Source organism: Gossypium hirsutum, chromosome D04, assembly GCF_007990345.1.
Source record: "Gossypium hirsutum isolate 1008001.06 chromosome D04, Gossypium_hirsutum_v2.1, whole genome shotgun sequence".
NCBI lineage: Eukaryota > Viridiplantae > Streptophyta > Magnoliopsida > Malvales > Malvaceae > Gossypium > Gossypium hirsutum.
Genome location: NC_053440.1, coordinates 14,559,989 through 14,571,196, shown reverse-complemented (window position 1 = coordinate 14,571,196; position 11,208 = coordinate 14,559,989). Strand labels below are relative to the sequence as shown.

At 29.6% G+C, this 11,208-nt stretch overlaps 1 protein-coding gene across 1 annotated transcript; it reads left to right on the top strand.

The window, feature by feature from the left end:
* The first annotated feature begins 477 nt into the window (after positions 1-477).
* Positions 478-2,370, top strand: LOC107948697 (uncharacterized). Its single transcript, XM_016883328.2, has 4 exons — positions 478-640; positions 732-807; positions 902-2,001; positions 2,242-2,370. Exons 1-3 carry the CDS (start codon positions 611-613, stop codon positions 1,966-1,968), a joined length of 1,173 nt encoding a protein of 390 aa, XP_016738817.2. The 5' UTR covers positions 478-610; the 3' UTR covers positions 1,969-2,001; positions 2,242-2,370.
* Positions 2,371-11,208: the final 8,838 nt, after the last annotated feature.

Sequence of the window (11,208 nt, the reverse complement as noted above, 5' to 3'; positions counted from 1 at the left end):
AATTAGTTAATATAATTACTTAAATATAGTAACCTTTAGTGATTTTATTAGTTCCAAATAATTTAAATTATATTATTTTAAAATTTTTCTTATGAATATATAGGAATTTAAAGAATCAAAATGGGGAAAGAAAAAGTCAGGGCCTGCTTATGAAGCCAAAAAAATTGTTTTGGGAAAAGATTTTTGGAAAAAAGCCAATGACCTCATAAAAGTTTATGAGCCCTTAGTAAGAGTATTGAGACTTGTGGATAGCGATGAAAAACCAACGATGGGCTTTATTTATGAGGCTGTTGATAGGGCTAAACGAGCAATTCAACAAAATTGTCGATATTTCACAGAGTATGAAAAGATTATTGACAATAGATGGAATTTTATGCATTCTGACTTGCATTCAGCTGGTAAGATAAAATATTTCATATAATTAAGAACTATTTTTATATTTTATTATTTTAAGCTTTAGATTATTATTATTATTTGATGATATTCTTATAAATTATACTTAGGTTATTTTCTCAACCCTCAATTTCAATTTGGGGTGGAGCATTCTGAGAATGTATTAATAGAAACATTAGAAGGTACACGATCAGTAATTGAAAGATTAGAACCTTCTATGGATACTCAAGTCAGAATGGTTAATCAGGTTAGATTCAACTACTATTATTTGTAACTTAGTTAAATAATTTGAAATAGAATTTTTATTTTTATTTTTACTCTATCTTTTATTTATGCAGTTGTTATTATTTAGAGATAAACATGAGACATTCGGTACTCCACAAGCACAAAGAGCTTGGAAGCAAATGAATCCGGGTAAACAGTTAATTAAATTATTTAATTTAATTTATATTATTTAATTATATTGTACATTTTAAAGTTATTTTGAAATTTAAATAATATTATGCAGCTGAGTGGTGGATGATATATGGCACATGTGTTCCCGAATTACAAAAATTAGCAATTAAAGTGCTTAGTCAAACAACTTCAGCATCAAATTGCGAACGAAATTGGAGCACATTTAGTTATATTCACACCAAGGCAAGAAATAGGTTAAAGTATAAAAAACTTGAAAAACTAGTGTTTACCTATTATAATATGAGGCTTAAGATGAGGCATCAACAAAGAATGAGCACTGATGATATAAATGCTAGTTTTAATCCTATCAGCCTTGATTATATCTTTGAAGATGTTGATCCACTATCAGAATGGCTTCATGAGAAAGAGAATCCATTGTTAGATGGTGAAAATGCCGGTGTGTTGCCTGTGGATACCTCTGATGATGAAATGGATGTTGATCAATCGCAACAACAAATTTTGTCTCATTCAAGTTCTAGTTCAACTCCAAGTCAGAGTGGCGATGGACCCGATGGTGGTGGTTTAAGTCCAATTGATGAGGATGACGGATATAGTGGTGATAGAGGTGAAATTAGGTCTTCTAGTCAGTATGGAGGAGAATATGGGGGTGGTACCACTGGTGGACATTTTCGTGACAGATCAGAGTTTGATGGAAATATGTTTCCTGAACCTAGGAGAGATAGAAGTGAACCTAGAGCTCCATCAAAGGGAAAAGGCAATAAGCATACTTCTATAGGCTCTTCATCTGGTAGTGGTAGGAGATCGAGTTCTAGTAACCTTGGGTATAGTGATTCATCTACTAGCACTCAAGGTTTTTATCCACCAGAACAACCTTCACATGGTTATCCACAACCATATGGTTATTATCCACCATTTCCTAATTATGGTGTGCCATACCAGCCTCAAATGTATCCTCCTCCACCAATGTATTACCCACCTCCACCTTTCATGTATCCTCCTCCTCAAATATATCCTCCATATCAATTGAATGAAAACCAAGGTGAAAATGTTGCTTTTTTTGGATATATTTTTGGACAAAGGCCAAGAGAATCAAGTCAAGAACGCTCCCAAAGTGAAGGTGAAGGATTTGATCTTCCTCGTCATTCCACTAATTGGTGAAAACTAAATCGTGCCACTATCATTATTTGTAAGGTATGTTTTTTTTAAAGAAATCCTTTGTTATTGTTCTTAATTTTGATGATATTAAAACATTTAAAATAATATATATCTTTAGATAAATGAATGAAGTATATTTTATGAAAAGATAATGAAGAATCGAAGCATGTTAAATTATATATGAAAGTAGAATGAGATGAGAATAAGTGGTAGGAAATAGGAATAAATAATGAGAATCTATTCATTAATTTATCTATTCCTTTTTTCCTTTTGCAGCGTATTTATATCTTCACTATCTTCAAAGCTGTCAAGAAATATTGAAGACATCTCTCATGTATGAATTCTCAATTCTTTTATTTATAAAAACTTTCAAACTTATTAAATATGATAAATGTTTAATATTTCTTTTTTTTACTTTGTTATTAGTTAATATAACATTCTTAGAAAATTCGTAAATAAATATAAGAATAATTAATGATTATAAAAGTTGTGTTCTCATGTCATATTAATAAAGGTTCATAAGTGTTAGAAAACACTCTAAAAATCATTAAAAGTGACTTTTTATAATTATAATATAATTACTATGTTTTACAGTAAGTTGTGCGAATTTGAAAAAAATTCACGACCGCGATACCTGCAGTGACCGCAATAGTGTCCGTTATGTCCGCGACCGCGACAAACGCGACGCGACCGAAAACGCGACTGCGACCGCAATTTAAATCCCTGATAATAATAACAATAATAATAAATAAATAAAATTAAAAGAAAAGAAAGAAGCTACCTGGGCGGCTTGAAGCAGGGATAGTCGGCTGGGCGGATTGGCGGCGGGCAGTAGCAGTGGCGAAGTAGGGCGGTGGCAAAGATGACGAGCTGACGAACTAGCGGTGGCCTGCTGGATCAGGAGCAACTGTGGCGCGGCGAAGCAGGGAAATAGGCGGCCTGGCGGGTACAGCGGCGAAACAATGGTCGGCTAAGTGGGCAACGATGATTTGGAACAGGCGACGGGGGTGTAGGCAATGACGGAGTGCACTGGATGATCGAGGGAAAAGGGAGAAGAAAGTAGAAGGAAAACAGAGGAAAATTTCAAGTTAAGCGCCTCCGAATTTTTAGAAGTATTTTTCGTGTTTTTATTTCGTCTTTTTGGTGTCCTTTTCCCCTCTTGATCTCCATTTTATAGCTTTGATTTGTCTTTTTATAGCTTAAAATCATATAACTTGGGCTTCACACATTGAACTTCGTTTAGACTAAACTTTGAACCAAAAATAAATCGAACCTTAAAATTGGGTTTAACCAACTTTCAGCTTGGATTTGAACTTGATTTTTTACACATGGGCCAAAAGAATAATTTGAAAAACTGGTTTTATTTAGAAAATAACTTTTAATCATTATTTTCTTTTCTAAATATTCACCACTTCTCATGTAAAAAAATTGGTCTCAAAATTAAATGAAACTAAAAATAAATAAATTACAAGTTTAAATAAAGCAAATCACAATCAGTTTAATCCATACCTATTCTAAAACTAAATCAATAGTTCTAAAATTACATTAAAACTCATTTGATTACTTTTTAACTTGATTATCTTATGATTATTTGCAAAGTATGCATACATACCTCCCCTTTGTTATGAGCAAGTTTGATTATTGGATTAAACTTATTTTGAATGGATTTATGAGACATTCACGTGTTTTCAATATTTTCTCAAAGATTTCATTTATGTGGTGTAAGTTTGGACATGTTTTATGATGGATTTTTACTTGCACTTGCTTAATCTTTGACCATGCTAACCTCCATTATAATGTTTTGATACCGAATTCTTAAGTATCGATATAAGTGAGTCAAAGACTGAGTAAATTGCTACAATAACATGGACTTTTATCAATACAACTGAGGAGTTGTACTGATGCCCTAATGCCTAACTCAGGCTTTGTTTTAACTTTCCGAGATCTGTTTTGAGTCTCAAATAATTTAAATTATTTTAATTGCGGTTAATATTACAAAAATATTTTAAAGACTGAATTCTTGAAATATTCCAAGATTTTCTGGTAGCATCTTCGATGGATATCGATAGTCGAAACAGGTGAAAAATGTTACAAGGAAAGTTCGGAATATACCTTCACTTATCTAAGCAGACAAGAAAAATTGTCTTTGGCAAAAAGCTTTCTTTTCAACAATCCAACCTTAGCTATAACCTTTGATTCCAACCGTACTGTATTCACCCGGTAAAAATACAACAATAAACTCTTCAAGTTTTCAAAGAGGTTTTTTCAAAGAGTTTCAGGTAAAAATGGAAGGAGGGACGATACATTTGCCTTTTATTCAAAATGTCTTTTTGAATAGCCATAATCATATAAAGGAATTTAAAATCAAAATGTGAAATTAATTTAATTTTAAATCTTAAAATACCTTAACTCCAATATACTAAATACTCATTTAATAAATTCAGTAAAGAAGATTTACCCAATTAAAATAATGTGAAACACAAATACATTTTATATTATTTTAATTGGGTCCTCTATCTATATGCGTACGCTGTGTTCAAATTAAATTAATTATATAAATATAATCTCTATTTTCTTCGAATTTTGAGTCTTCCAATCATAAGGTGTGATCCGGTAGGATCTCGTACCATTGGATATAATACTAAAACATTTTTATTATTACAAATAGTGAGTGACATCTAAAAATGTATTACTACTACCTAAGTTCTAGGAAGTCATTGTCCAACATAACCTTTTTGTGATAATATTATTGTGTAGTACATCTCATTGTCTATGACATCCAAGTTGAACGCAAGTCATGGAACACTTGTTGGGAATTGCACATCGAAAATTTGACATTTTTCTAAAATTCGAGCCCTTTTTAATATTTATAGCAATAAACTTCACCAAGTTATTACATGCATTTTTCACTTAACAGTACTTATCGATCCTTGGCTTTCAACCAACATGATCTTCTCCGCTATTCTCGATCTCTCGTTTTACTTAGAGGGTGGGCTCTAATTCACAAACTAAATGCACAATAAAAACTTCCACTTTCCAATGGGGAAAGTTAATTATCTGTATAGACAAGAAACTTAACTCGAGTTCTTACAAAAATAGAATTTATTTGGAAAAAATAAATCTCACTATTTTCTAGTAGAGTAAATACCCTCAACGACGTTCATCTTTGACTTAACCCACACTCTTTGTATATAGGGAAAAATTACTAGAGTTTTACTTGAACAAGAAGAGACAAAATAATAATATTTTGATAGAAAACATTGAGTCTCATTGGGATTACATGTAGGTGGCAGAAAGCCCCTTTAGGAAAAGCCAGCGTGCAGCTCACCCCTTATACTAATGGGCTAGTTAGGACTTTCATATATCAGGTACATTGTGTTATCTAATATTGAAACAAACTTATATAATTTATCCAACCTAATAACCAATTTTCTATTCCAAAACTATTAATTAATTAATTAAAATAAATTTAATTATTTCACTCAATTAAATCATTTTCTCAACTCAATCTTAATTCCGTTAAAATCATGATGACTTTATTGTACTAGAATCTATGAGTAAATAAATATAATTGTATCCTTCCATAAAACTTTGATGAATCTTTAATAGAATTTTCACTTTAAACTTTGATTATTTAATTACAATCAAATAAATAATAATTCAAAAAAAATCCTAAGTGATAATCTCTTGTTCCTTTTCGGGAAAATGCATTTACCATGGATAGTAATTACATGTAATCTATTCTTCTTTTCATTGTTTTCATTCATTCAAAGTATCAATTCTAAATGCAATCCGTAAAGGCTAGTGCTGAGCTAGCAAAAAGACTTGTAACAACACGATTTTCAGTGGTATCGAAAATGGTGGTTTTGTAACCCCATCCTTTGATGATTGAGTCTGTAAATATTATTTATTAATATTTACAAGTTAATTATATTATTATATTAGAATTTGGTCTAATGACTTTGTTAAGTGGACAATTATTTAAGGTACAAGTGTATTGACCCTAAAGTCAGTGGTTTTAGAAATTGAGATATCGGGATCTCATTTCCATAAACTGAGGCTGTAAATATTTTTATTAGATATAAATGAGATGCATTTTGGATAGGCAATTTTTTCCAATTTAGTGACTAATTAAGGTATAAAGACTAAATCGTAAAAATCGTAAAAGCTAATTACTATTGATTTTTATTAGTTAAAAAGGTTTAAAGGGTAAATGATTGAGGGTTTATGTGAAAAATTGACCATTTTAAAGTTAGTGGACAGTTAGTGCTTTATTTTTAAAGGTTTTATATGCTAAAATTTTATTAAATTATTAATTTTACATGTTAAAAATAAATAAACAACCATCACCTATTTCATTTCTTCTCTCCCACCCGAATCCTCTATTGTTAAATCTTGAAGTTTCCAGTCAAGCTTTTCCCTATTGCATGGTAAGCAAATCAAACGTGTTTTTCGTAAATTTTATATTTTTGAGATCGTTGTAATTCGATTTAGTTAAATCGTACCTTCATTTTAAAATTGTTAAAGATCTTAAATGTTAAAATTAATGAATTTTAGAGTTTTTTATGCTATTATGTTAGTTGTTAATCTTGGAGATAAAATAGGGACTAAATTGTAGAGTGAAATTTGTTAATTTTGAGTTTAGGGACTAAAATGAAAATATTTTGAAATTGATATAAAATTTATGTAATTATTGAATTTAGAGGGCTGTACATGGATGAAATTGAAATCAGAATGAAAAATAAGGCTTCAATGTGAAAATTATGATCGTTTCGGTTTTAAGGACTAAATTGAATAAAATACAAAATTTAATGAAAATTGTGTAAAATGAAATTAAGTTGTCATATGCTTTGAATAGGATGTTTTAAGGTAATTGGCACTAATAATTCAAAATGAATCACCTTATAGATCAATATTTGAATCAACTGGTAAATAATCGAGAAATAAGAGAAATTACAGATTTGTCTTAAACTTCTCATTGGTTGTTGTTTTAGACAGGTAAGTTCGTATGGAATTAACTTATTAATTCTTGATATGTCTATATTATTTTGTTTCACCGTTAGTTAGAAATGTTATATATATGATTTTTTTGCATCAAATGGATTAAATCGTAAAATATAAAATATATGATAAAATGAATTGATGTGTCGTATGGAATGATTGTGAAATTGTTGTATAATTGGATGATGAGTATAAGATGATATTATGCGGTTTAAGATGTATTGGGATTACTTTGTGGAATATGAAAAACGTGCATACGACTATAGAGATTGAATTAGTATGAATATGATAATAGTATTGTAAGAAATGAAACGGTTACGTGAAATGGTGATATGTATAGAATGATGATTCAAAGATTAAAATGTTATTAAGACAGTGATAAGGCCCGTGTGAACTTAGTGAATGATTAGGATACAAATGACATGTCATTAGAATTTAAAAGTATCAGGTACTATGTACCGATGATCATATTATATCAGGTACTATGTACTAGTGACTATATTATATCAGGTACTACGTATCGATAACTCTATTATATCAGGTACTACATATCGGTGACTATATTATATCAAGTACTATATACCGATGTTTATTTTGTATCAGGCACCATGTGCTGGTGTTTATATTTTATCAAGTACTATGTACCGGTGTTGGACACCTTATTGATGGCTAAGATTCAACATTTGTTGCAGATTCTCCACAGCTCGTGTGAGTAGCATCGAGTAAAGGTTAATGTCCCTAATTATAGCTCATGTGAGCAAATCTATCTAGAGTATCTGAGGTTAATTTACTATAGTTCTCTGAGCAAAAAAAATAAGTAAATGATTCTGAAATGAATAGTAAGATTAAATGTGAAACTGGTTGTTACACATATGATTTGTGTGTGAATAAAAGCTTGAATGAATTAAATTGTAATGTTGCAAACGAGCATGATTGAATGTGATATGAAAAGGAAATTAAGTATATGTGTTTATAAATTAAGGATGAATTGGATATCATATGCTTTGCTATATTAAATCGTTGAATAAGTATATGTGATTTCGCATTAACAGTTCTTGATGCATAAATAAACTAACGTACTGGTTATTTTTGTGGGAATGTATATGGAAGTACAAGGATGCCATATTAATTACCAAATTGGTTTAATAGTTTAATTTAGTTCAAGGTCAAGGTATGTTGTGTAAATTTCATACGAGCTTACTAAGAATTTGTAATGCTTATCTTGTTTCTTTTCTGTCTCTGAATAGGTCACTTTGCGGAATGCGTCGATCAGATCAATTCAGAGCTCACACTATCCAGCCTTTGATTTGATAGTCTTTTATTTATTCTAGATTCGATTATATGACATGAATATATGATTGTATTTGTGTTTAAGTTATCTTGGATGTTCATGATCTTCGTCTAATGATGTTAATGATGTTGGATGATTTGGTATTATTATGAGATATGTATGTGGCAAGTGAATAACCAACTTGAAATGTGGTTTACTTGAGCTGATAGATGTATAATGACCAAGTTTGATTATGGTTTGTATGCATATAAACCATCGCCAGAATAGGGTTATAGAGCATTACCGGAGTTTACAAATTAATTTACAGACGTTTCATTTCATCAAGCATTCATATTTATAACCAATCAAAATCAAAACATTGATGAGCTAACGTTGGCCAATTTAACTTATACATGCCATTATTACCAGAATCAAATCATCTAAAATTACCGATAAAACCAATGGATAGTGTGATATATCTCTAGCAAGCCTCCAACCCAATCGAGCTTTCGATAATCATTTCAATGCATCTAATAATTATACATATTACCAATAATAATTCAATTCTAATAATAAAACACATATTTATATAATATTCATCACCAAATAACATTCACTTTAAATAGAATTATACATAATATAGTTTATACGAACTTACCAGGCTAAATTGCAGAAATACCAAAATTTAAGGACATTTTGGTAATTTTCTATTTTCCTCGAATTTCCACCCAATCTTGATCTAAATTAATATTTCATTCAATTTATTAATTTAAATAATAAAAAAATTCATTTCATGCAATTCGATCACTTTTTGAAATTTTTACAAAATTACCCTTAAAATTTTACTTTTATTCAATTTAGTCCCTGAACCTAAAACATGTAAATTAGCTATTTTAAAATAAAATCATATTAGCTGAATATTAACATATATTTTTCCTCCTCCTCCTCCACTCCATTCCACATCCTTGATATATACATAATACCACTATTTACTTGTTTACTCATAACAAGCTATTCACTTGAGTCATAGTCACTAAATTAATTATATCTTAAGATAAAGAACTCCGAATTGAGATCTTAAAATTTTATATAAAACTAGACTAACATATATTATTACCATAAAATTTTCAGAACTTTTGGTTTAGCCAATAAGTACAGTTTATTCTTTAAATTTTGTCCTATTTCACTATTTGACAGTTCCGACCCCTCTTCACTAAAAATTAATTATCTCTTTGTACAGAATTTAAATAATGTTCCCATTTGTTTCTATTTAAAATAGACTAATTCATGATTTTAAACATATAAATTTAAGCCTCTAATTATTTTTATTCAGTTTTTTATGATTTTATAAAGTTATAACAGGGGAACTCGAATTCATGCTGACCTTGTCTAACAAATTTTATTATATCTCATGATTTAAAATTCCATTGCTTACACTGTTTATTCCATGAGAAAATAGACTCAATAAGCTTTAGTTACATATTTTATTCATACTATAATTAGATTTCCAAAATTTATGGTGATTTTTCAAAGTTAACCTACTGTTACTGTCCAAAACTGTTTTAGTGCAAAATGTTGATTACTAAATTTATAACACCCTTATTCCCTTTCTCTATAATATTTCCCATCACTTTCTCTTATTTTATTTCACTAATTTATCAAAAACATAAGACCTTATATAAGAAAAATCTACTATAACATTATTTCCATGCTTTTTCAATAATGTCAAACTTAAAAATATATTGAAATCTTGATATTCTTACCTTGTGCTATTGGTTTCAATCTTTAACTTGATTTTATCTCTCCTCCAGCTTCTATTTCTTGAATATAACTTGATATTCTAGCTCCCCATTGTCTCCTTGTTATTTTTCTCTCTTGGAAGCTATGGAAATTCTTTTGATTTCTAGGTAAAAATGGTAAATTTTTGGTGGAAGGACCAAATTGTAAAGAAAGCAAAACTTTCTTTCTTTCTCTGTTCTTCTCACGTTAAGGCATGGGAAAAATGGTGGGATGGTGGTTTTTCATCTTTCTTTCCACATATATATATACTAAATAAAATAATAAAATATCATTAAAAAAAATCAAATCAAAATATTATAACCTAATATTTATTTATTTAATTATCTAAAATATCTCCAACACATCATTGCCTTCTATATTTCTCTCTCCTTCTAATTGAAAATTTTTCCCTTCATAATCTTTTAAAATTCCATCCTTGAGTCATCACTCAATTTGGTAAAATTACGATTTAGTCCTTTATAATTCTTCACTTATTCAATTTGGTCCCAATTCATCCATTTTTCTTAGTTTCTAGATCATTCCACCCTTAAAATATTTGCACTATTGATCCTTAAACTTTTCATATTTACACTTTAACACCTCAAATTTTAAATATTTACTCCTGGGAAACAAAACTTTTCTCACTTTTGCGAATTAGTCATTTCTTGTATTAATATGTCATAATATACTTTCCAATGTTGACTTAAATCAAAAATTTCCTTTTTGTCACTTTATTTCCTTATTTTACTATATCAAGTATTCCTACTTTCTTACTATAGTAATTTTCGGGATATTACATATAAATGGTTGTTTGGTATGGCCTAATGGTTGAATTGAATGACATGTTGGTATGTGGATTGTATAAGGTTTCTAGGTGTACATTTGATGTGATATAAATGTGGAATTGGTATAATTTTTTGGTGTGAAATGGTACCAAACTTGTATTTGGTTCGTTTTGATAATATGATCATTTATAGGTGATTGTAACTTGGAGTTTTATTTGCTTATAATGAACCTATATGGTTATAATTCAAATTGTTATGAAATGAGATTAAATAGTTGAATTGATTAATCATGTTATGTAATGGTGCCATTGAGGCATACTGGTTAGATGTTAAGGATGTTGATTTGTGTTATGCTACGGTAGGTATTGTACATTCTTATAAACAGGTCTAAAAGTTGATATAAGTGCA